This window comes from Lethenteron reissneri, chromosome 26, assembly GCF_015708825.2.
Source record: "Lethenteron reissneri isolate LAM-NWPU_2019-01 chromosome 26, ASM1570882v1, whole genome shotgun sequence".
Lineage (NCBI taxonomy): Eukaryota > Metazoa > Chordata > Hyperoartia > Petromyzontiformes > Petromyzontidae > Lethenteron > Lethenteron reissneri.
In genome coordinates this window covers 14,416,889-14,443,339 of record NC_083804.1, presented here as the reverse complement: position 1 = coordinate 14,443,339, position 26,451 = coordinate 14,416,889, and the positions used below count along the sequence as shown (strand labels likewise).

At 55.4% G+C, this 26,451-nt stretch overlaps 1 protein-coding gene across 1 annotated transcript in view; it reads left to right on the top strand.

Annotated features, from left to right (window-relative positions):
- LOC133347960 (serine/threonine-protein kinase LMTK1-like) overlaps positions 1–26,451 on the top strand; it is a 70,581-nt gene that overhangs the window by 2,626 nt on the left and 41,504 nt on the right. Inside the window, exons 2-3 of the mRNA XM_061560725.1 lie at positions 4,882–5,021; positions 9,344–9,500. Coding sequence (XP_061416709.1) covers positions 4,882–5,021; positions 9,344–9,500 — 297 coding nt within the window. The remainder of the gene's footprint in view (positions 1–4,881; positions 5,022–9,343; positions 9,501–26,451) is intronic.

The window sequence follows — 26,451 nt, the reverse complement described above, 5'->3', positions numbered from 1 at the left end:
GAGTCTAGAGCGGCTAGACTAGAGTGGAGAGTGTAGAGCAGCTAGACTAGAGTGGAGAGTCTAGAGCAGCTAGACTAGAGTGGAGAGTCTAGAGCGGCTAGACTAGAGTGGAGAGTGTAGAGCAGCTAGACTAGATTGGAGAGTGTAGAGCAGCTAGACTAGAGTGGAAAGTCTAGAGCAGCTAGACTAGAGTGGAGAGTCTAGTGCAGCTAGACTAGAGTGGAAAGTCTAGAGCAGCTAGACTAGAGTGGAGAGTCTAGTGCAGCTAGACTAGAGTAGAGAGTCTAGAGCGGCTAGACTAGAGTGGAGAGTCTAGAGCAGCTAGACTAGAGTGGAGAGTCTAGAGCGGCTAGACTAGAGTGGAGAGTCTAGAGCAGCTAGACTAGAGTGGAGAGTCTAGAGCGGCTAGACTAGAGTGGAGAGTCTAGTGCAGCTAGACTAGAGTGGAGAGTCTAGAGCAGCTAGACTAGAGTGGAGAGTCTAGTGCAGCTAGACTAGAGTGGAGAGTCTAGAGCGGCTAAACAAGAGTGGAGAGTCTAGAGCAGCTAGACTAGAGTGGAGGTCTAGAGCTAGCTAGACTAGAGTGGAGAGTCTAGAGCAGCTAGACTAGAGTGGAGAGTCTAGAGCGGCTAGACTAGAGTGGAGAGTCTAGGCAGCTAGACTAGAGTGGATAGGTCTAGAGCAGCTAGACCTAGAGTGGAGAGTCTAGTGCAGCTAGACTAGAGTGGAGAGTCTAGAGCCGCTAGACTAGAGTGGAGGTCTAGTAGCCGCTAGACTAGAGTGGAGAGTCTAGAGCAGCAGACTAGAGTGGAGAGTCTAGAGCAGCCAGACTAGAGTGGCGAGTCTAGAGCGGCTAGACTAGAGTGGAGAGTCTAGAGCAGCTGAGACTAGAGTGGAGAGTCTAGAGCAGCTAGATAGAGTGGGAGGTCTAGTGCAGCTAGACTAGAGTGGAGAGTGAGAGGTTAGAGCAGCTAGACTAGAGTGAGAGTCTAGTGCAGCTAGACTAGGAGTGGAGAGTCTAGAGCAGCTAGACTAGAGTGGAGAGTCTAGAGCAGCTAGACTAGAGTGGAGAGTCTAGAGCAGCTAGACTAGAGTGGAGAGGTCTAGAGCGGCTAGACTAGAGTGGAGAGTCTAGAGCGGCTAGACTAGAGTGGAGGTCTAGAGCAGCGAGACTAAGTGGAGAGTCTAGAGCAGCTAGACTAGAGTGGAGAGTCTAGAGCAGCTAGGACTAGAGTGGAGGCAGGCTAGACTAGAGTGGAAGTCTAGCGCTAGACTAGAGTGGAGAGTCTAGTGCAGCTAGACTAGAGTGGAGAGAGTCTAGAGCAGGCTAGACTAGAGTGGAGAGTCTAGAGCAGCTAGACTAGAGTGGAAGAGTCTAGAGCAGCATAGACTAGAGTGGAGAGTCTAGAGCGGCTAGACTAGAGTGGAGAGTCTAGAGCGGCTAGACTAGAGTGGGAGAGTCTAGAGCAGCTAGACTAAGTTGGAGAGTCTAGAGCAGCTAGACTAGAGTGGAGAGTCTAGAGCAGCTAGACTAGAGTGGAGAGTCTAGAGCGCTAGACTAGAGTGGAGAGTCTAGAGCAGCTAGACTAGAGTGGAGAGGTCTAGAGCAGCTAGACTAGAGTGGAGAGTCTAGAGGCAGCTAGACTAGAGTGGAGAGTCTAGAGCAGCTAGACTAGAGTGGAGAGTCTAGAGCAGCTAGACTAGAGTGGAGAGTCTAGAGCAGCTAGACTAGAGTGGAGAGTCTAGAGCAGCTAGACTAGAGTGGAGGGTCTAGAGCAGCTAGACTAGAGTGGAGAGTCTAGAGCAGCTAGACTAGAGTGGAGAGTCTAGAGGCAGCTAGACTAGAGTGGAGAGTCTAGAGCAGCTAGACTAGAGTGAGAGTCTAGTGCAGCTAGACTAGAGTGGAGAGTCTAGAGCAGCTAGACTAGAGTGGAGGGTCTAGAGCAGCTAGACTAGAGTGGAGAGTCTAGAGCAGCTAGACTAGAGTGGAGAGTCTAGATCAGCTAGACTAGAGTGGAGAGAGCAGCTGGACTAGAGTGGAGAGTCTAGAGCAGCTAGACTAGAGTGGAGAGTCTAGAGCAGCTAGACTAGAGTGGAGAGTCTAGTGCAGCTAGACTAGAGTGGAGAGTCTAGAGCGGCTAGATTAGAGTGGAGAGTCTAGAGTAGCTAGACTAGAGTGGAGAGTCTAGAGCAGCTAGACTAGAGTGGAGGGTCTAGAGCAGCTAGACTAGAGTGGAGAGTCTAGAGCAGCTAGACTAGAGTGGAGAGTCTAGAGCAGCTAGACTAGAGTGGAGAGTCTAGAGCAGCTAGACTAGAGTGGAGAGTCTAGAGTAGCTAGACTAGAGTGGAGGGTCTAGAGCAGCTAGACTAGAGTGGAGAGTCTAGAGCAGCTAGACTAGAGTGGAGGGTCTAGAGCAGCTAGACTAGAGTGGAGAGTCTAGAGTAGCTAGGACTAGAGTGGAGAGTCTAGAGCAGCTAGACTAGAGTGGAGAGTCTAGAGTAGCTAGACTAGAGTGGAGGGTCTAGAGCAGCTAGACTAGAGTGGAGAGTCTAGAGCAGCTAGACTAGAGTGGAGGGTCTAGAGCAGCTAGACTAGAGTGGAGAGTCTAGAGCAGCTAGACTAGAGTGGAGAGTCTAGAGCAGCTAGACTAGAGTGGAGAGTCTAGAGTAGCTAGACTAGAGTGGAGGGTCTAGAGCAGCTAGACTAGAGTGGAGAGTCTAGAGTAGCTAGACTAGAGTGGAGAGTCTAGAGCAGCTAGACTAGAGTGGAGAGTCTAGTGCAGCTAGACTAGAGTGGAGAGTCTAGAGCAGCTAGACTAGAGTGGAGAGAGACGCTAGACTAGAGTGGAGAGTCTAGTGCAGCTAGACTAGAGTGGAGAGTCTAGAGCAGCTAGACTAGAGTGGAGAGTCTAGAGCAGCTAGACTAGAGTGGAGAGTCTAGAGCAGCTAGACTAGAGTGGAGAGTCTAGAGCAGCTAGACTAGAGTGGAGAGTCTAGAGTAGCTAGACTAGAGTGGAGGGTCTAGAGCAGCTAGACTAGAGTGGAGAGAGACGCTAGACTAGAGTGGAGAGTCTAGTGCAGCTAGACTAGAGTGGAGAGAGACGCTAGACTAGAGTGGAGAGTCTAGTGCAGCTAGACTAGAGTGGAGGGTCTAGAGCAGCTAGACTAGAGTGGAGAGTCTAGAGCAGCTAGACTAGAGTGGAGAGTCTAGAGTAGCTAGACTAGAGTGGAGGGTCTAGAGCAGCTAGACTAGAGTGGAGAGTCTAGAGCAGCTAGACTAGAGTGGAGGGTCTAGAGCAGCTAGACTAGAGTGGAGAGTCTAGAGTAGCTAGACTAGAGTGGAGGGTCTAGAGCAGCTAGACTAGAGTGGAGAGTCTAGAGTAGCTAGACTAGAGTGGAGAGTCTAGAGCAGCTAGACTAGAGTGGAGAGTCTAGAGTAGCTAGACTAGAGTGGAGGGTCTAGAGCAGCTAGACTAGAGTGGAGAGTCTAGAGCAGCTAGACTAGAGTGGAGGGTCTAGAGCAGCTAGACTAGAGTGGAGAGTCTAGAGCAGCTAGACTAGAGTGGAGAGTCTAGAGCAGCTAGACTAGAGTGGAGAGTCTAGAGTAGCTAGACTAGAGTGGAGGGTCTAGAGCAGCTAGACTAGAGTGGAGAGTCTAGAGCAGCTAGACTAGAGTGGAGGGTCTAGAGCAGCTAGACTAGAGTGGAGAGTCTAGAGTAGCTAGACTAGAGTGGAGAGAGACGCTAGACTAGAGTGGAGAGTCTAGTGCAGCTAGACTAGAGTGGAGAGAGACGCTAGACTAGAGTGGAGAGTCTAGTGCAGCTAGACTAGAGTGGAGGGTCTAGAGCAGCTAGACTAGAGTGGAGAGTCTAGAGCAGCTAGACTAGAGTGGAGAGTCTAGAGCAGCTAGACTAGAGTGGAGAGTCTAGAGCAGCTAGACTAGAGTGGAGAGTCTAGAGTAGCTAGACTAGAGTGGAGGGTCTAGAGCAGCTAGACTAGAGTGGAGAGTCTAGAGCAGCTAGACTAGAGTGGAGGGTCTAGAGCAGCTAGACTAGAGTGGAGAGTCTAGAGTAGCTAGACTAGAGTGGAGAGTCTAGAGCAGCTAGACTAGAGTGGAGAGTCTAGTGCAGCTAGACTAGAGTGGAGAGTCTAGAGCAGCTAGACTAGAGTGGAGAGAGACGCTAGACTAGAGTGGAGAGTCTAGTGCAGCTAGACTAGAGTGGAGAGTCTAGAGCAGCTAGACTAGAGTGGAGAGAGACGCTAGACTAGAGTGGAGAGTCTAGTGCATGGTCCATCGATGGCCTCATGTTAGTTATCAGCGGCCGTCTGGAACGCTCTTCCGTCCGATATTCGGAAGCCATTGTAGCTATGCACTTTTAAATCCTGTAGATTGACAAACTCATTTCTTTAAAGCTGCTTTGTGTGTGTTTAGTTTGTTGACCTCCCCCCCCCCCCCCACCGGCACCTCCGATTAGTGCGGTTGGCTACGTACGGTTGTGCGAAAGAAGTTCAACATCCTGGACATAACATTTTCCTGAAAGTTTTGAAAACTGCCCCTCAACCGGCTGACCACTTCAGAATCAGACTCTTTATTTCGACTGCAGGAGGAATCCCCGATGAGCTGTGAAGTTGTTTTCTTTTTTAATCACAGATGACCAACATGGGCGGGTCAGCAAGTTACACAAGCCAGCAATACGCGCACACAAAACAAAATCGGAGTGCAAAATAGGAAAAAAATGCGCAAAAATATCAGTAATAAATACATTACAACGTCGAACTATCGATAGCGCACGGGCGATGAACCAACGTTGCAAGTCGCGTTAACCCTTGACCCCCGTCACCCCTCCCCCCCCCCCCCCCGTGACGACCCCTGCCGGGCAGACGTGGCAGTGCTGGGGTCGACGGTGTCGCCCTCCTCGTCCTCCCTCCTCGTCACCGTCCTCTCCTGCTCGGGCATCGTCGTCTTCCTCGTCCTCGTGCTCGCCTGCTCCTGCTGCCACCGCTCGGGAGTGCGCTTCAAGGTGGGGGCGCCGTCGGCGGGGTCACGTCGGGGGGGGGTCACGTCGGCGGGGGAGGTCACGTGAGGGGTTACGCCAGGGTCACGTTGAGATCACGCAGAAGTGACGCCGGGGTTATGAAGGGGTCAAGTCGGAGTCACGTCGGGGTCATACCAGGGGTCATGTCAGGGGTCACGTTGGGGTCATGCCAGGGGTCATGCCAGGGGTCACGTTGGGGGGGATCACGTCGGAGGGGGTCACGTGAGGGGTTACGCCAGGGTCACGTTGAGGTCACACAGAAGTGATGCCGGGGTTATGAAGGGGTCAAGTCGGAGTCGCGTCGGGGTCACGCCAGGGGTCACGTCAGGGGTCATGTCAGGGGTCACGTTGGGGTCACGCCAGGGGTCATGTCAGGGGTCACGTTGGGGTCATGCCGTGCCACATCAGGGGTCACGCAGGGGTCACGACGGGGTCACAGGGATGAGGGGTAAAACGTCGAAGTCATGGGGTGGAGAGGGGGGTGTCAGCGGTCCAGGTCGTCATCAGCCACGGTCAGTCCGTGGCTGGATGAAGGCGCCACGGCGGTGTGGCGATGTTGCACGCTGCGCTACGAACCCGGCGACCCAAGGTCAAGTCCCGCTCACGGCCAGAATCTAAACCTTTCCCGAGTGGTGCTGCCTAGTTTAGCGCGTTGCGCTAGGAACTTCATCACCCGAGTTCGATTCCCGCTCACGGCCAACACCAGTGACGATTACCTGAACCGGTCCTGGGCCTCCCCTATGTCGACGCAGCCTCAAATGAGTACCTGGTGCGGTGTGTAAACATCGGCACTGTGGAGACAAAGGCGGTCAGCATGGTGCTGGCTACCCATCTCCTCGTGTGCCGTGAAGGCATTCCTAGGTTCATAATCAACGTTTTTGGGTTAGATCGCGTTATTTATAAATGTGTCGTAACCCTCCACCACTCGACACGGCCAATCAGCCACGTGGACAAAAGACAAATAGTTAACTGTTTTAGCCCACCGGTGTGTTGAAGCGTGAAACCACAACATTTACAATGTTTTGAGTACGACGTTTCGCCGGTAATTGCATCCAGCATCATCGGGCACTTCGCCCGATGATTATGAATAATATTGGTTGCGAAAGCCTACGTGTTAAGCATTTATAGGTGTTCGCTAACAGCACTTGCTCCAACAGTGTGTTAAGGCTATAGGGGGGGTCTTTGTCTTCGTGCCAATTGTGCCAAGGGCACAGTGGGAAGTACATGGGGTCAACCGATAACACGCGGGATTGCCTTTATTTCGAATGGGAATCAGAATATTTATTTATATTGGAGAAATCCGAAGAGCTGTAAAGCTCTTTTTCCCAGATGTCCTGTAGGGGCGAGTCAGAACGTTACAACAAGAAATAGAAAAACGCGATCGGAGTGCAAAGAAAAAGAAAGGTACGTAGATGACACGTTCGTCATCTGGCCACATGGCCGACCAGCTCTGAACCAATTCTTCAACCACATCAATTCCACACACCCAGCCATCAAATTCACAATGGAGGTGGAAAAGGATGGCAAGCTACCTTTCTTGGATGTTCTAATCGAAAAGAGACCATATGGCTCAATGGGACACTGTTTACAGGAAAGCCACCCATACGGATGCATATCTAAAACTTGACTCCCACCACCATTCATCCCAGAAGAATTCCCTCATCAAAGCTCTAAACCATAGAGCTCGATGTATTTCCGACTGTCATCACCAGTGAACTGGAACACATACACCAAACTTTCAAGATGAATGAATATTCAGACTACATAGTCCGTAAAGCTATCACCCCAACCGTTGGGAAAGAACCATCTGAGGACCGAATCAAAACCATCACCTTGCCATACATAGCAGGGGTCATTAAAAATATTTCCAAAATCATGAGCAAACAGAAGATCCAGGTTCGATTCAACACAATACATAAAATTCGTGATCTGATCCTATCTGTGAAGGATGTGATCCCTGACATACAATACCCCGGCGTCTACAAAACTAAGCTGTGCCTACGGCAGTAGTGACATTGGGGAAACTAAGCGACATGTCTCGGACCGTGTTCGTGAACACAAGGCAAATCTGAAACACGGTAGGACCAATACCTCGGCCGTGGCTGATCATTGTTTTAATGGGGTGGGCTCACACGAAATTGATTTCTCTACGATGAAGGTACTTTGCAAGCCCACTGGCTATCAACAAAGATTCGTTCATGAAGCCATCCATATATTTCGACACAGACACAATTTCAACCGAGAAGATGGGTACAAACTGAGCAATCATCGGAAGGACGTTATCGACCAGTTTAAATCATAACTGGCAGTGATGTTCCCATCCAACCACCAATCCAATGTTAGTTGTGCTCTACGCCCATTTCAAACTTGCGCTTTCACAGGATTCACACCAACACAGCCACTTCGCGTGCCGACCCCTCAGTTGCGGCTTTGTGATCTCCCATTAACAAGATAATTTCCCATTAACTTGTCAGCAGCCAATGACACTGTATTGTCATTGGCTGCTGACATTTGGGCTACGCCCATTTCAAAACCCTTACAAACAGTTTGCCTTTAGAAGCTAACCCCCCTTTTCCTGAAGACGACCGCTTGTGTTGCGATCGAAGCGTCGTCGTTTTAGTTTTTTGTTATTTTCTTTGAACCCATCTACGTGGCTTTACCGAAAGACCCAAAGAATATGTAAATAAATCAATTTAAAAAAAATATACAAATAAAACTAAACAATTTTTAGTTGTTTTTACCAAGTAAGACCCACTGAGCTATTAGTTTGTTTTTTCAGAAGCGACCTGGCCACACATGATAGCTCAACGAAGTGAAAGTTTATGGCGTGGACATTTATCGCAGCACAACAACGACGTGGACCCATTGAGACGCGTCAAACAGCAATTGCCTCTCGTGTGCAACGGAGATCTGGGTTACGTGAAGTACATTTAAGCACGCGAGTTTAAATATATATACGCAGTACATTTGTAAATGTAACAAAGGCAGTCTGACTCGAACAATGATCGAATATAAATCTGAATGAGGCTACGTAAGGAGGTGAATTGCACTGCGAGAGAGGAAATAAAATGCGCACGAAATATAATTTCAATTCTGAAAGGATTGAGAGTGACTCAATCGGGCAAAGTTGAGGCGACTGAGATTTTTTTTTTAGCTCAACGAAGTGTTACAATTACATTTAAAAAAACGTGTGCAAAGTAGCAATGAACACATTCCTGCGGAGAGAGCTGGTAGGAAGGTTTGGTTGCTCGGTCAATGGCCAGGGTCAACGGCGGCGTGGTGTATTCCGCAAATATGTCAGACTGTGAGGGCGGGCACAAGCCGGCGTGAGTAGGTTAAACGTTGAGTTTTATAAGGGCACCACGGGGTGACCAGCCCCTCCCCTCCCAGACCCACCCATCCCACCTCCCACCCTCCCCACCCAGCCCAGCCCCTCCCCACCCTCCCTTCCTCACCCAGCCACCACCCTCCCCACCCAGCCCCTCCCCACCCTCCCCTCCCCACCCAGCCCCTCCCCACCCAGCCCCTCTCTCCCCACCCCACCCTCCCCTCTCCACCCAGCCCCACCCCACCCATTTTTGCATGCACGACGGACGGACGGACACAATAATCTCCTGTGAGCTGGTGGAACCAGGAGGTTCTTCAATAGTGAATGTTTATTGTAGCATAGTTTGGAAGCGTAAAGTCGACTTACATTTTGTCGGACGTGCCGAAGAAATCAATGAAGGCACCAAACGCACCGTGATTCGGCGTCGAATCATTTATCGCCTTCGCTTTCTGTAAAGATACGTGAAATCGAAAGCGAATTTGCGTAAATAATTATATTATAGCCGCTCGACATTCTTCTGCGTTCGTCAACAAATCCAGGCACACGTGAATAATAATGAGGGGGGGGGCGCATGTAGAGTGACGTCACGCGCGGGACACACACACACATCCTTCTTTGGATCGTTATATTAGTTGCTGCGTTGATTTCTTTATAAGCTTTACTTTCCATGAAGAAAGGTCAGAAAATAATTTGCGTAAACAAATTTTCGTTTCCGCTCCACCTTCATGTGGAGTGACGTCACCCGCTCATGATTATTCATGAGGGGGGCTGGTCGACGTGAAGTGACGTCACGCGCGTTACACACAGACATTCTCGGCTCATTATACTAGTAGAAACATTTTTGTTATCATTTTAATACTGCCGAAAAAAAAGATTCCCATCGATAGCACTTGCCCCAACGGTCTGCGAAGGCTACACGGTGTGGTTGGGTGGGTGATCTTTGCCTTCGTGCGTGTGCGTGCGCGTCCACCTTGCGCAGGAGTTTGAGAACACGGACGTGGAGGACGAGGAGGCCGCGGGCTTCAGCCCCCCCGCCTCCGAGCTGCTGCCCTCGTCTCCGTCCACGCACGACGTCTACGTGCTGCCCCTGGCCAACCTCTCGCACGGAGGGCAGCAGCAGCAGCAGCCCGCTGGCGGTACGCGGCGCGAGACGCGGCACGGTTAGACGGGACACGGTCAGACGCGGCACGGTCAGATGTGACACGGTTAGACGCGACACGGTTAGATGTGACACGAGACGTGACACGGTTAGATGTGACACGGTTAGATGTGACACGGTTAGATGCGACACAGTTAGACGGGACACGGTTAGATGTGACACGGTTAGATGTGACACGGTTAGACGCGACACGGTTAGATGGGACACGGTTAGACGTGACACGGTCAGATGTGACACGGTTAGACGCGACACGGTTAGATGTGACACGAGACGTGACACGGTCAGATGTGACACGAGACGTGACACGGTCAGATGCGACACGGTTAGATGTGACACGGTTAGATGGGACATGGTCAGACGCAGCGCGACGCGACGCAGACATGACGAGACGTGACACGTCAGGACACGACGAGACACGAGACACGGCCAGACATGATGAGGCACGGCGAGACACGTGACACGGTCAGACATGATGAGGCACGGCGAGACGCGAAGAGACACGACACGACCAGACGCGATACAAGGAGACGCGACCAGGGTGTCCACCTCTCAACAGCGATGAGGTTGGGGGTGGATGGGGGGAGGGTTGGAATATTTTCTGGAGCTCAGCACCCGAACAGATCCAGATACAAAGTGAAGCTCTGCTTGTTCCCATTAGAGACGCGTAGTGAAGCTTATTGGGGCGCTGCGGTGGCGAGATGTTAACTACCTCGCCTGATATGCAGGAGGTCGTGGGTTCGACCCCGACCTTGACGCCTGCTGTATAGTTGGAGTTTGCGTGTCTCTCTCTCCCCGTGGTCGCGTGGATTTTTCTCCGGGTCCTTCGGTTTCCCCCCCATTGAGGATCAACGTCACGCGTTTAGAGTATTTTGCCGCTGTACATGTCCACGCGATAAGCCACTTCGTGTGGACTATCATTTTTGGTAGCCAGGTCGCTTCTAAAAAATAAGGTACATAGCTCAGTGGGGGCCTTACCTGGTAAAATTCAAATCGTTTCTTGTTTCCATTCGTGAGGGTCTCCACCTTTCGTTTGATGTAAAAAGAAACTCATCAGGAGAATCAGATATGTGTTCTTTTTTATGACCCTGGGTTCAAGAATTCCTCGGCCCTCACGCAAATCACGTTTTTTTTGCATGTTTTTGCCACAAGTACGTGTGTTGAATGCAGACTCGATTCCTTGCAAAGAGTTCCAATTTGGTGTTTGAGCATTGCCAGAAAGGGTAAAAGCTATCCTTCATTCCTCATACTTTGACACTGGCAAAAACTGAAAAAAAGTCCCATTGATCATGACAGTTTGGAGACTGCACGCCGTGCTACCATTTGCGGAGCCGCTACGATTTGAAATGTCAAAATGCTTCTGGGACGAAGCAGTTCTTTTTATTTAAATTGGCACTTCGTGGCTGTTTCCTTTGTTAACTCTGCCTCGTGCAACGCTGCCAAAGCAGCAGCAGCATCACTAAATAATGTATTAATGTATACTTTTCCGGTTACTTTTATTGTCGATGCTGCAACCGCGGTGGCAGCGGTGCACCACTACAAACAACAACAACAACAACAATAATCACTCGGCGGCATAAAAATAAAAGAAACGCGCGGATACAAGAATGGGCGACGTTTTTGTGGACAATGATTACGCCACACCGCGGCACCCCCTGGTGGCAACCCCCACGCCAAACCCCACGCCAAACCCCACGCCAACCCCCACGCCAACCCCCACCCCAACCCCCACCCCAACCCCCACGCCAACCCCACGCCACCCCCACCCCAACCCCCACCCCAACCCCCAGCGCCCAACCCCCACGCCAACCCCACGCCAACCCCCACCCCAACCCCCACCCCAACCCCCACCCCAACCCCCCACGACGCCAACCCCCCCACCCCAACCCCCACCCAACCCCCACCCCACCCCCACTCCAACCCCCACCCCAACCCCCACTCAACCCCCACCCCAACCCCCACGCCAACCCCCACGTCCAACCCCCACCCCAACCCCCCACCACCCCCACCTCGCCCACCCCAACCCCCACACAACCCCCCACCCCAACCCACCACGGCTAGCCAACCCCCACCAAACGCCGCGGCACGTCCAACCCCCACGCCAACCCCCACGCGGACCAACCCCACCCCCAAAGAAAATTCCACGCCACCCCACCCCCCCACCGCCAACCCCCACCCAACCCCACTCCACCCCAACCCCACCCCCACGCCAACCCCACCCCAACCCCAACCCCAACGTCACCCCCGCAACCCAACCCCCACCCCAACCCACCCCAACCCCCACCCCCCGTTCAACCCCCCCCCAACCCCCCACGCCAACCCCCACCCTACCAACCCCCACCCCACTTCAAACCCCCCCCCCAACCCCCACGCCACCCCCACAGCCAAACCCCCAACACCCATACGCCAACCCCTCACTGCAACCCCCACTCAACCCCCCTCCACCCCCACTCCAAACCCACTCCACCCCCACTCCAAACCCCACGCCCAACCCCCACTCCAACCCCCACCACACCCCACCCCAACCCCTCCCCTCCCCAACCCCCACGCCAACCCCCACCCCAACCCCCACCCCAACCCCACACCCAAACCCCACCCCCACCTCCACTCCAACCCCCACGCCAACCCCCACACCCACCCCCAACCACGCCAACCCCCACCCAACCCCCACTCCAACCCCCACCCAACCCCCACTCCACCCCACCCACACCCACTCCAACCCCCACGCCAACCCCCACCCCAACCCCCACCCCAACCCCACCCACCCCACCCAACCCCCACGCCAACCCCCACCCCAACCCCCACCCCAACCCCCACCCCAACCCCCACTCCAACCCCCACGCCCAACCCCCACCCCAACCCCCACCCAACCCCCACGCCACCAAACCCCACCCCAACCCCCACCCCAACCCCCACCCCAACCCCCACTCCAAACCCCCACCCCAACCCCCACCCCAACCCCCACCCCAACCCTCCCCCAACCCCCACCCCAACCCCCACTCCAACCCCCACTCCAAACCCCACGCCAACCCCCACCCCAACCCCCACTCCACCCCCACCCCAACCCCCACCCCAACCCCCAACCCCCACTCCAACCCCCACCGCCAACCCCCACCCCAACCCCCACTCCAACCCCCCACTCCAAACCCCACGCCAACCCCCACCCCAACCCGCCACTCCCAACCCCCACTCCAACCCCCACCCAACCCCCACCCCAACCCCCACCCCAACCCCCACGCCAACCCCCACCCCACCCCCTGACCCCCACCCAACCCCAACCCCAACTCCCACCCCAACCCCACCCCAAGACTCCCACTCCAACCCCCACGCCCAACCCCCACACTCCAACCCCCACTCCAAACCCCCACGCCCAACCCCCCACCCCAACCCCCACGCCAACCCCTCCCTCCACCCCCACCCAACCCCCACGCCAACCCCCACAGCCAACCCCCAGCCCACACCCCCACCCCAACCTCCACCCCAACCCCACCCCAACCCCCACCCCAACCCCCCACCCCCACCCCCCCACGCCAACCCCACGCCAACCCCCACCCCAACCCCCACAATCCAACCCCCACTCCACCCCACCCCAACCCCCACCCAACCCCCACGCCAACCCCCAACCCCCACGCCCAACCCTCACGCCACCCCCACCCCAACCCCCACCCCAACGCCCCCACTCCAACCCCCACCCCGAACCCCCACCCCACCCCCAACGCCCAACCCCCACCCCAACCCCCACTTCCAATCCCCCACTACACCCCCCCACCCCACCCACCTCACCCAAAACCCCACTCCAACCCCCACCCGAACCCCCACCCAACCCCACCCTAACCGCCCCACCCCAACCCCCACTCCAACCCCCACCTCCCACCCCTACTCCAACTCGCCGCCCCCAATCCCCCAACCCAAACCCACCACCCAACCCCCCCCCCACCCCCACCCCAACCCCCACCCCAACCCCCACTCCAACCCACACTCCAACCCCCACCCCAACCCCCAGCCCCAACCCCCACCCCACCCCCCTCCAACCCCCACCCCAACCTCCTACTCCAACCCCCCCCCAACCCCACCCCAAACCCCACCCAACCCCCACATCCAACCCCCCACCCCACCCACCCACCCCAACCCCCACTCCAACCCCCCCCCACCCCCCACCCAACCCCCACGCCAACCCCCACCACCCCCCCCCAACCCCCACCCCAACCCCACCCAACCCCCCTCCACCCCCACCCAACCCCCACCCCCAACCCCCACCCCAACCCCCCAACCCCCCCCAACCCCCACCCCAACCCCCACCCCACCCCCACCCCAACCCCCACTCCAACCCCCACCCCAACCCCCACTCCAACCCCCACCCCAACCCCCACCCCAACCCCCACCCAACCCCCACTCCAAACCCCACCCCACCCCCACCCCAACCCCCACCCAACCCCACTCCAACCCCCACCCCAACCCCCACCCAACCCCCACTCCAACCCCCTCCAACCCCCACCCCAACCCCCACCCCAACCCCCACCCAACCCCCACTCCAACCCCCACCCCACCCCCACCCCACCCCACTCCAACCCCCACTCCAACCCCCTCCCCAACCCCCCCCAACCCCCACTCCAACCCCCACTCCAACCCCCACCCCACCCCCACTCCACCCCCACCCCACCCCCCCCCCAACCCCCCCCACGCCAACCCCCACCCCAACCCCCAACCCCCCAACCCCCACCCAACCCCCACCCCAACCCCCACCCCAACCCCACCCCAACCCCCACTCCAACCCCCACGCCAACCCCCACCCCAACCCCCACCCCAACCCCCCCCCAACCCCCACCCCAACCCCCACCCAACCCCCACCCCAACCCCCACCCAACCCCCACCCCAACCCCCACCCAACCCCCACGCCCAACCCCCACTCCAACCCCAACCCAACCCCCACCCCAACCCCCACTCCAACCCCACCCCAACCCCCACCCCAACCCCCACGCCAACCCCCCACTCCAACCCCACCCCAACCCCCACCCACCCCACCCCAACCCCCCACCCCAACCCCCACCCCAACCCCCACCCCAACCCCCACTCCAACCCCCACCCACCCCCACGCCAACCCCCACCCAACCCCACTCCCAACCCTCACTCCAACCCCCCCCACCCCCACCCCAACCCCCCACCCCAACCCCCACTCCAACCCTCACTCCAACCCTCACTCCAACCCCCACCCCAACCCCCACCCCAACCCCCACCCCAACCCCCACTCCAACCCCCACCCCAACCCCCACCCCAACCCCCACCCAACCCCCACCCCAACCCCACCCCCAACCCCCACTCCAACCCCCACTCCAAACCCCACCCCAACCCCACTCCACCCCACCCCCAACCCCCACCCCAACCCCCCACTATCCAACCCCCACCCCCAACCCCCACCCCAACCCCCACCCCAACCCCCACCCCAACCCCCACCCCAACCCTCACTCCAACCCCCACTCCAACCCCCACTCCAACCCCCACATCCAACCCCCACGTCCAGACCCCCACCCCAACCCCCCACCCCAACCCTCACCCACCCCCACTCCAACCCCCACTCCAACCCCCACTCCAACCCCTCCAACCCCACTCCAACCCCCCACTCCAACCCCCACCCAACCCCCACCCCAACCCCCACCCCCAACCCCCACCCAACCCCACTCCACCCCCACCCCAACCCCCACCCCAACCCCCACTCCACCCCCACCCCAACCCCCACCCAACCCCCACTCCAACCCCACCCAACCCCCACTCCAACCCCCCCCCAACCCCCACTCCAACCCCCACTCCAACCCCCCACCCCAACCCCCACTCCAACCCCACTCCAACCCCCACCCACCCCCACCCAACCCCCACTCCAACCCCCACTCCACCCTCACCCAACCCCCACTCCAACCCCCCCTCCAACCCCCACCCCACCCCCACTCCAACCCCCACTCCAACCCCCACCCCAACCCCCACCTCCAACCCCCACGCCAACCCCCACCCCAACCCCCACTCCAACCCCCCTCCAACCCCCACCCCCCCCCACCCCAACCCCCACGCCAACCCCCACTCCAACCCTCACCTCCTTACCCTTTATAAGCCCCGTCAAATCCAGAAAGCAACTCTAGAAAGAAAAAGCCTTTTGGGACGCTGTTCCCAAAATCTATACTTGGTGTTTTTCATCTTGACAATTTATATATTTACCCGTGAAAAAGAGCTTCTTGGGTCATATATAATTATATTTTTTATAAATAAAATATAGAAATTCGAGCGTGTTATAGGAGCGTTGCGGGAATTTGGGGAATTCGTCGCTGGGGCAGCGCCAGGTCGCACGCGGCGGCCGCATGGACTGGCGGAGTGGCGCGCCAAATGCCCTCTCCGCCCCTGCCCTCTCTTCTGTTGCCCTCTCCTCCGCTGCCCTCTCCTCCGCTGCCCTGTCTGCCCGCTGCGTTCTCCTCCCTCTTTGCCGCTGCCCTCCCCACACGCTGCCCTCTCCGCCCCCGAGAGCGCCAACTGCGCCGGTGACATCACACGGCCTCGAATGCGAAACCGCGGCTCCGCTCGTTGGTGAATGCGCCGCTTTGTCGGTGTCTCGGATTCATCGCCGGGGTAGAGAGGGAGAGGACGAAATGGTTTTCAATCTTTATCTCGCGACCCGCCAACCCGCTCCGGGCCGTGCGGCGATAAATCTGACAAAATCCCCCAAAAAACGTGAATTTGAAAGTGACGATTTTTTAAAAATGAAAGTAATAATAATGATGATAACGCTGACGATGCTGATATGTGCAAGCGATGTTATCTTTCACCGCGGGGTTTTTTTTTTTGGGGGCTGTCTGGCGTCCCTTGCGTGACCCGCATTTGAAACCACCCCTCTCTCCTTCCCCACCCGCGCGCCTCTGTCGCAATTTGTCTCGATAGTCGGGAGTTGAGCAGATCGTGCTGCAAACTGTCCCCAACGCTGCTGCTGCTGCCACCACCACCGCCACCACCACCAACATCAACACCACCATCATCATCATCACCATCAACACCACCGCCACCACCACCGCCATCATCACCATCAACACCACCATCATCATTATCACCATTATCACCCCAACTGTCATTGTCTCCATCACCGCCGCCACCACTATCATTACCACCACCACCACCGCATACGCCACCGCCATTTGCTGCTATTACTGTCACCACTACTGTTTACCACCACCATCATTACCACCATCATCACCGTCATTAGCATCACCACCACCATCATAATTTACACTTCGCGCCAGATACTCGTTTGATGCTGAGTCGACCTAGGGGAGGTCAAGGACCCGTTCGGATATTAGCCATCGTTATTGTTCGTGAGCAGGAATCGAACCCGGGTCGCCGCGTTCATAATGAAACACGCTAACCGCTGCCACCATCACCAGCAGCACCACCAGCACCACCGCCACCACTGCCACCACCACCAGCACCACCACCACCAGCACCGCCACCATCGCCACCGCTGCCACCACCATGACTGCTGTCTGCACTACTTCTGCCACCAGCAACAACCACCAGCACCACCAGCACCACCGCTACCAGCACCGCCACCACCAACCAGAACGAGCGTTCCCAGCGCCGCTATCGTCACCGCCACCACCACCCCTCCACCACCACCCCTCCACCCCCCCCCCCGGGCAAAGTTGCATGCGGCAGCGGCCGTGGCACGCACGGAGAGACAAACGCCGTCTTTGTGACGCCCTTCCTCCTCGGCGCGCCGCCGCCGCCGTGCCAGCGATCCGCTCCGCGGGGCTTGTTGACGGCGAACGAACCCCGACGGACACAGTCGACGCGACTGTTTACAATTAGGCATGGGGCAAGGCGGGTCCGGCTACACGGATTTTTTTTCTCCCCCCAACCCCCCACCACCCCACCCCCTCTTCTTTCTAAAATTAACTTTTTCCAGTAAATTTACACCGGGACCCCTTTTTGTTTCGTGCGCGCGGCACTTTTTCTTTTTGGGGTAACTTTTTTTTCGGAGGCAACAAGTGTAAACGGCGGAGATTGGATTTCGAACGTGGCGTACTCCCCACCTCACCCCACCCTCTAACTCCCATCCGATTTTCGCTGGACGCAAGGGCGGAGGAGGGTGGCGGTGGGACAACTTGTTTGTTGGCTACGGCCGTCAAAGAATTAGGCAATTCTTTTTTCCGCTTTGGGGATGAGGAGGAGGCGTGCGTGCGTGGTGGGTGGGGGGGTGTGGGGGGAAATGTCCACAAATTTCCACTTGAAAAATGTTACGGCCGCTCTGCTCGCTCGCTCCTGCAGAGTTTTGGCGTCACGACAACACCGCGTCCCAACACGCTTTGAGACTCGTTGGTTGCGACATGTCGCGTTGAAATTCGGGAATGATGCACGCCAGTTTTAGGGCTTTTGCTCTTGAACGTCGCGGGGGTTGGGAGACAAACGGTTTCCATCAACTCGTGGAAAATTGTGGGGGGGTGTTTCTTTTTTTAACACCAACACTCACGAGCTGCAGGGTTCAGCAACAGGAAAAAGCAGCAACAACCACCAACAACAACCACCAACAACAACAACAAGCCAAATGCAAAATCACTGAGCGTTGTAGATTTTCAAAATTAATTGTTACCTGCAGAAATTTTGAGACCCTGATCTTGCGTGTGAGATGGGAAGATTAGTATATATATTTTTCTTCTATAAGTATATCAACCCGAGTACGAACCCGTTACAGGGCACGGCCACGTAGCGGAACCGGCATCATGAATGACGGTGGTGCGATTTCAATCGCTGCCAAATGATTATTTGTGTTCATACGTGAGAGTGGGCGAGCGGGCGGGCGGGCGAGCGAGTGTGTGTGTAGAGAGTGGGGGGGGGGAGGATACATTCCAACGGGACGGAGGCTTGCAACACCGACCCAGCGACGCGGGGACTTTTGGACAGATGCGTTTAGTCGCGGGGGGGGGGGGGGGGGTTAATTTCTGCTTCTCGTGGCGCGAGGGTCACAAACTGCGCGCAACTGCCAAGTGCGGATAACATTGATTACGATTTCAAATCAGTGCCACGTGTTTTTTGATGAAGGGGCCCATTCTGAATGAGTGCCTAACCACCCCCCCCCCCCTTGTCCGAGCTATGTGACATTAACACGGTGTCACAGTTCTCCCCAACCCCACGGGAGGGTGAGGGAGGGTGAGGGAGGGGGGGGGGCCCTTTTAAACGAAACTATTTAATCATAATCAACGTTTTTGGGTTTAGATCGCGTTATTTATAAATGTGTCGTAACCCTCCACCACCCGACACGGCCAATCAGTAAAAAAAGTGTCACGTTGACAAAAACACAAATAGTTCACTGCTTTAGCCCACCGGTGTGTTGAAGCGTGAAACCACAACATTTACAATGTTTGAGTACGACGTTTCGCTGGTAATTGCATCCAGCATCATCGGCCAATTCGCCAGATCTAAACCCAAAAACGTTGACTATGAATAATATTGGTCGCGAAACTATTTAATTTGAGCAGGTAAGGCCCGACGGAGTTGCGTAGCCACAAACGATCACGCGGACATTTATAGCAGCAGTCGAATAACTCCAAGCGCGTTATGTTGATTCTGAATGTGGAGGGGGGGGGGGGGAACCAGAAGACCCGGAGAAAAAAAAATCGACGCGACCACGGGGAGAGACACGCACACTCCAAATACAGCAGCAGCAGGCGTCAGGGTTGGGATCGAACCCACGACCTCTTGCACACCAGGCGAGGTAGTTAACATCTCACCACACACAGAGAGAGAGAGACGCACACTCCAAATACACAGCAGCAGGCGTCAGGGTTGGAATCGAACCCACGACGTCTTGCACACCAGGCGAGGGAGTTAACATCTCCGAGCCACCGCGGCTCTTAACGCGCCAGATTTAGTGACGTTCATTCTCCACCCAGGGGATGAAACCGCGGTCCAGTCGAGGCGACGCGTGATCGATTGTCTTTTGTTTTTAACAAGTTCCGTGGAAGTCGTTTCAGTTTTATTGGCATCGTTCGAAGCGACAGGCGACGGGGAATTTTATTCCAGGATCGTTGCCGCCGGCTGCTTCTCGGTGGCACCAACTCCGAGCCCACCCACCCACCCACCGGGTCGAAGCAACTGCCCCCCACTACCACCACCACTACCACCACCACCACCTTCTTCTGTCCCCAAGTGAAACCGTGGCCCCGCTTGCCGCAACTCGGCCAGGACTTGAACTGTGCTCCGTGGCTGGCGGCACGAGAGTGAGGTAGCGGTGGCAGGAGTTGCCGCCAGAGGGTGCGTGCACGTGGCAGGGGAGGTTGGTGGAGGGGAGGTTGATGGAGGGGAGAGCGGAGAGGTCAGGAGAGTTTGGATGGCGAGTCAGGCGCTGTACGTCCATCAAGGGACGATTTAGAAAGCAAGTTAAGACTGGAAACAGAGAGAGACTTTTTGACTTTTTAAACAACTTGTATTGCCACCAGCAGCAAAAGCACAGGATGCGATTTCGATATGAGATACACAAAGTCACCAGCAACACAAATGAAAATAAACGCTACAAATCGACGCGCTGTGGCGCTAAAAGCACCGCGCGCAATACAAAAGAAAAGTCACGTGGTAGTGGTTGTGGTGTCATCGCGCACGCCACGATGACGAGCGAGCGCTTCAGAAGGTGAACACGAGGGTGCCGTCCACGCTGGTACAGAGGGGGGCTTTTCCTGAAACACAGAGAGAGAGAGGGGGAGGGGAGGTAAATCTCCATGTTTGTAGGTTAACTCGGATTTGGCTGCCACTTTGGGCTATGTGGCTGATTTCCTTGGGCCTGTCCACACGCTTCGTGGGCTCGGGACCGAATTCGCCACGCGCCGGAATTCCGGCCGAACAGGAATTACATCGCCCAAGACGTTGTGGGCACTGGGAACGTTCAAGCTGACAATGAATTGAACAATTCATGAATTGAACAATTCATTGTTTCGGCGATGCGGTTACCGGCATGCTGTCCGCCCGCAGGAATTTTGGGGTTTTGCTCAGGAGTCATGCTGATAAGAGATGTGCCCGACTCATGATATCACGGAAATGGAACTTTACAAAAATAAAAAAAAACCTTGATATGCCTGTATTCGATTAGGGAAGTTTTGGTGTAACGAAATTAGGTTTTGTTATACCATTATTTTACACAGAGAGCTAAAATGCAATACATAAATAAATAGACGCACTTAAATTAATACATAAATAATACATTCATCGATCGAAAGCACTAGACAAATAAGAATGCAGTTATGTTTCTTCACTGTTACTTTTATTTTTGTTAGTTTTAAATTTTAATACTGCACGGCATAAAATATTAACGTCAATATAAATTGCATTTGTTTACAATATGAATGCTAAGTTATTAAGTATTAATAGTATGAAAGGGTAAGTTACTAAGGCTGGGAACGCATCCTCATAGTGCTAATGCTGTAGGTGATTCAATGTACGTTGTTTCAATATACGAACGAAGTTACAGGAACGCATCTACTTCTCATATAAAAGGTATTCATTGCTGTATTTAAGTCAACTGCGCCGGTCCATCGGATCAACTCGAGTTGACCGTACCAGGGTAACGCGGTGGGAGAGGCGAAAAAGACGCGCAGATTGAGAGAGTGAGCGAGAGAGTGAGCGAGAGGTGGGGGGTTTACATAAAGCAAAGTTATTATAAAATAAAATTACGAAATGTTGAACGAAGCAAAGTGCCGAATACACCGATCATCTTCTTGTTTCCACTGATCGTCGTAAAAAAAAGAGAGAGAGGGAGAGAGACTTTGACTTTTAAACAACTTTTATTGCCGCCAGCAGCAACAGCACTGGACGCGATTCCGCTATAAAACACACAAAGTCACCAGCAACACAAATGAAAATAATCGCTATAAATCCACGCGCTGTGGCGCTAAATGCAGCGCGCACGACACAAAAGAAAAGTCACGTGGTGGTGGTGGTGGTCATCGCGCACGCCACGGTGACGAGCGAGCGCTTCAGAAGGTGAACACGAGGGTGCCGTCCACGCTGGTACAGAGAGGAGCTTTTCCGGCTCCCCAGCCTTTCGAAGAAGACGTGCAGAGAGAGGTAAAGAGGTGAGAGAGTTGTGGCCAGAGGCGAAGAGAAGTCGAGAGAGAGAGAGCGAGAAGACGGAGAATTCGCAGAGAGAGTGTGCAACGTGAATACGAGACTCTCACACACACGCGCCGGGAGAGAGAGAGAGGCTCGGTAAGATGACGGGGAACAGCACAGAGGATCAGAGAGAGTGCTGGATCATCGCACAGAGAGAGTTGGTGTGGTGGTGTTGGTGGTCAACACCGGCGACGATTATCTGAACCGATCCCGGGTCTTCTATTAAGTCGATTCAGCCTCAAACGACTACCCGGTGATGCGTGTAAACATCGACGCTGGGGAGACAAAGGCGGTCGGGCGTGGTGCCTGCACCCCCCGCCTCGTGTGCCGTGCCGGTTTCCAAAGGTGCTGCAGTGCTCGCTAACAGCACTTGACCCCCAGAAGTCTGATAATTGGTTTTTTACCCTTCTATCTGGCAACAAAACTGACACCTTTTTTACAAGGAGTCGTGTTTGCATAGACCACAATACCTGCAGTCATAATGCAAACAAAAACATACCTGATAATATATGCACTGTCCTCATTATCAGTTATGTTTTTTGTTTGCATTATGACTGCAGGTATTGTGGACTATGCAAACATGACTCCTTGTAAAAAAGGTGTCAGTTTTGGTGCCAGATAGAAGGGTAAAAAAACAATTATCATATTTTTTACTGGCAAATGAGGTTCCAATGGTGTAAAAAAACGCCAGAAGTCTGTTAAGGCGACACGGGGGAACTTTGTCTTTGCTGGTGGAGGAGGAGGGGGCGGCGGCGGCCTCTCTTCCTCTTTCCCGCTCGGAGCGTGAGAAGGAAGGGGGACGGTGACGCGGCGGGGCCAAGGCGGTTCCTGTGCCCCTCCCCCCATCATCCTCCTCCACACACCCACCCACCCACCTCCCCATCCTCCACCCACCCACCCACCCTCCTCCTCCACCACCCACCCATCCTCCTCCACCACCCACCCATCCTCCTCCTCCACCACCCACCCACCATCCTCCCCATCCTCCACCCACCATCCTCCTCCACCCACCCACCACCATCCTCTTCCTCCTCCACCCACCTCCCCATCCTGCTCCCACCCACCTCCCCATCCTCCACCCACCCACCATCCTCCTCCTCCACCCACCACCGCAGATCCCCATCCTCCTCCTGCTCCCACCCACAATCCTCCCACCCACCATCCTCCTCCTCCATCCACCCACCTCCCCATCAACCACCCACGCACCAACCTCCTCCTCCACCCACCACCGCAGATCCCCATCCTCCTCCTCCTGCACCCACCTCCCCATCCTCCTCCACCCACCCACCATCCTCCTCCACACACCCACCCACCTCCCTATCCTCCACCCACCCACCTCCCTATCCTCCCCATCCTCCTCCTCCTCCACCCACCCTCCATCCTCCTCCACCCACCCACCATCCTTCTCCACCCACCCACCCACCTCCCCATCCTCCTCCCACCTCCCCACTCAGTTGCAGAGTTTCTCCGCACGCGGCACGAACTCGCTGCCGTGTTTCACCAACGCGTCTGTAGCGTGCGCATGGGGGGTGGGGGGTGGGGGCTGTGTTTTACAATCGTGTGCCATTTAGGACCACTTCCACGCAGTTTGCCAATGCATCCCGTCGACATCCTCAACAACAGCAGCAGCAGTAACTTCGACTCCTCTGCGAACTTGTTATACATCCATCTATTTTTTTTGTTTAAATCACTTATCTCAAATATAATAACAGTATCAGCAGCAACTACGACTACTACATTAACTTGTTTTACGTCCTAATATATTTCCGTTTTGTATCAATCTCTCGTTTCAAAAAAAAAACATCAGCAGCAGCTGCAGCAAATAGAAACATTTAATCCCGAAGAAGGGGGGGGGGGGAAACAACGGCGTTGGTGGGAATGCTCACTTTAAAGGGGAGGCAAAGCAAATAATGAGAGCGCGGAGAACGCTGCCGAGAGTCACAGAGAGAGAAAGGGCGGCGGCGGCGGAGATGCGGACGGGAGCGAGCGGTTAGGAGCGGTGGCGATAGTGGTGGGGGCGGTGGTAGTGGCGGTGGGAGCCGTGGGAGTGGTGGTGGCGGGAGCGGTGGCTTCGGCAGGCGAGGCGAGGCGCGCATGAAGACGAACACGCGGGTGGGGGGTAAGAGACGGAGAGACGAGGCCTGCTGCTGCTGCTGCACCACAGGTGTGAGTGTCTGTGTCTGTGTGTGTGTGGGGGTCTGTGTGTGTGTGTGGGGGGGTCTGTGTGTGTGTGGGTCTGTGTGTGTGTGGGGGTCTCTGTGTGTGGGTCTCTGTGTGTGTGTGTGGGTCTGTGTGTGAGTGTGGGTCTGTGTGTGAGTCTCTGTGTGTGAGTGTGGGTCTCTGTGTGTGTGGGTCAGTGTGGGTCAGTGTGGGTCTGTGTGCGTCGGTCTCTGTGTGCGTGTGGGTCTCTATGTGTGTGTGGTAGTCTCTGTGTGTGTGAGTCTGTGTGTGTGTGGGTCTGCGTTTGTGTGTGGGTCTCTGTGTGCGTCTGCGTGTGTGCGTCTCTGTGTGTGTGTGGGTCTCTGTGTGTGTGTGAGTCTCTGTATGTGTGTGGATCTCTGTGTGCGTGTAGGTATCTGTGTGCGTGTGGTAGTTTTTTTGAGTGTGAGTCTGTGTGTGTGTGGGTCTATGTGTGTGTTTCTGTGTGTGTGGGTCTATGTGTGTGTGTGTGGGTCTCTGCGTGTGTGTGGGTCTGTGTGTGTGGGTCTATGTGTGTGTGTGTGGGTCTCTGTGTGTGCCGTGCCGGCCTTCAGGGTGCTACTCGCTAACATCACTTGCCCCAACAGTCTCTTAACGCAACACGGGGATCTTTGTCTGTGTGTGTGTGGGGGTCTGGGACTCTGTGTGTGTGTGGGGGTCTGTGTGAGTGTGTGGTAGTGTCTGTGTGTGTGGGTCTCTGTGTGTGGGTCTCTGTGTGTGGGTCTCTGTGTGTGGGTCTCTGTGTGTGTGGGTCTCTGTGTGTGTGTGTGGGTCTCTGTGTGTGGGTCTCTGTGTGTGGGTCTGTGTGTGTGTGGTAGTCTCTCTGTGTGTGGGTCTGTGTGTGTGGGTCTGTGTGTGTGGGTCTCTGTGTGTGTGTAGGTCTCTGTGTATGTGTGTGAGTCTGTGTGTGTGTGGGTGTCTGTGTGTGTGCGGGTCTCTGTGTGTGTGTGGGTCTGTGTGTGTGGGTCTGTGTGTGTGTGTGGGTGTCTGTGTGTGTGGGTCTCTGGCTGTGTGTGTGGGTCTCTGGCTGTGTGTGTGGGTCTCTGTGTGTGTGTGGGGCTCTGTGTGTGGGTGTCTGTGTGTGTGCGGGTCTCTGTGTGTGTGTGTGTGGGTGTCTGTGTGTGTGGGTCTCTGTGTGTGTGTGGGTCTCTGTGTGTGTGGGTCTCTGTGTGTGTGTGGGTCTCTGTGTGTGTGTGGGGCTCTGTGTGTGGGTGTCTGTGTGTGTGCGGGTCTCTGTGTGTGTGCGGGTCTCTGTGTGTGTGCGGGTCTCTGTGTGTGTGTGGGTCTGTGTGTGTGTGTGGGTGTCTGTGTGTGTGGGTCTCTGTGTGTGTGTGGGTGTCTGTGGGTCTCTGTGTCTGTGTGGTCTGTGTGGGTATGTGTGTGTGGGTCTGTGTCTGTGTGGGTTTGTGTGTGTGGGTTTCTGTGTATGTGTGTGGGTCTCTGTGTATGTGTGGGTCTCTCTGTGTGTGTGTGGGTCTGTGTGTGTGGGTCTCTGTGTGTGTGTGTGGGTGTCTGTGTGTGTGTGGGTCTCTGTGTGTGTGTGTCTGTGTGTGTGTGGGTGTCTGTGTGTGTGGGTCTCTGTGTATGTGTGTCTGTGCATCTGCCGGCCATCTCAGTCACGCAACCCACGGCACCTGCTGGGTCCGTCCCGTGACCTCCTGCCGGGGGGCGTGAGACACTTCACGTGGCCTCGAAGTGCACCTAGCCTGGCACAAGCGCCGTGGGGACATCACCGTCACTTAGTGTTGTGTGAGTCTGTTTGGGGCAGCGGTAGTGTTCAATTTCATGCAAACTCCCAATATCCAGCAGCAGGCGTCAGGGTCGGGATCGAACCCACGTGACTCCTTGCATGCGCCGTGCTGTCCAGGGTATGGTCCAGATGTCTTGTGACCCCCACACCCTCCCCAACATGTATTTTATTTTAGTTTTCTTTGCGTATTCATCTCTGTTGTAAATAAATATTACTGCAAAATAGAAAAAATATATCTATATACATGGAGATAAATTAACATTGTAGAGAATTAAATGCTCGGGTCGCAAGACGTCACGTGGGCCTGCACCGTGCGTCACGTGGGCCTGCACCGTGCGTCACGTGGGCCTGCACCGTGCGTCACGTGGGCCTGCACCGTGCGTCACGTGGGCCTGCACCGTGCGTCACGTGGGCCTGCACCGTGCGTCACGTGGTCCTGCACCGTGCGTCACGTGGTCCTGCACCGTGCGTCACGTGGTCCTGCACCGTGCGTCACGTGGTCCTGCACCGTGCGTCACGTGGTCCTGCACCGTGCGTCACGTGGTCCTGCACCGTGCGTCACGTGGTCCTGCACCGTGCGTCACGTGGTCCTGCACCGTGCGTCACGTGGTCCTGCACCGTGCGTCACGTGGTCCTGCACCGTGCGTCACGTGGTCCTGCACTCGGGCACGAGGTCGATGGGCTCGGTGGGGTGCCAGAGTTGGCAACCAATAGTACCGCTGTGTAATAGTACCACTGTGTAATAGTACCACTGTTTATATAGTACTGTATCAGTGTCTAAATAGTACTACTGTGTAATAGTACCACTTTATATAGTACCAGTGTCTAAATAGTACTACTGTGTATATAGTAC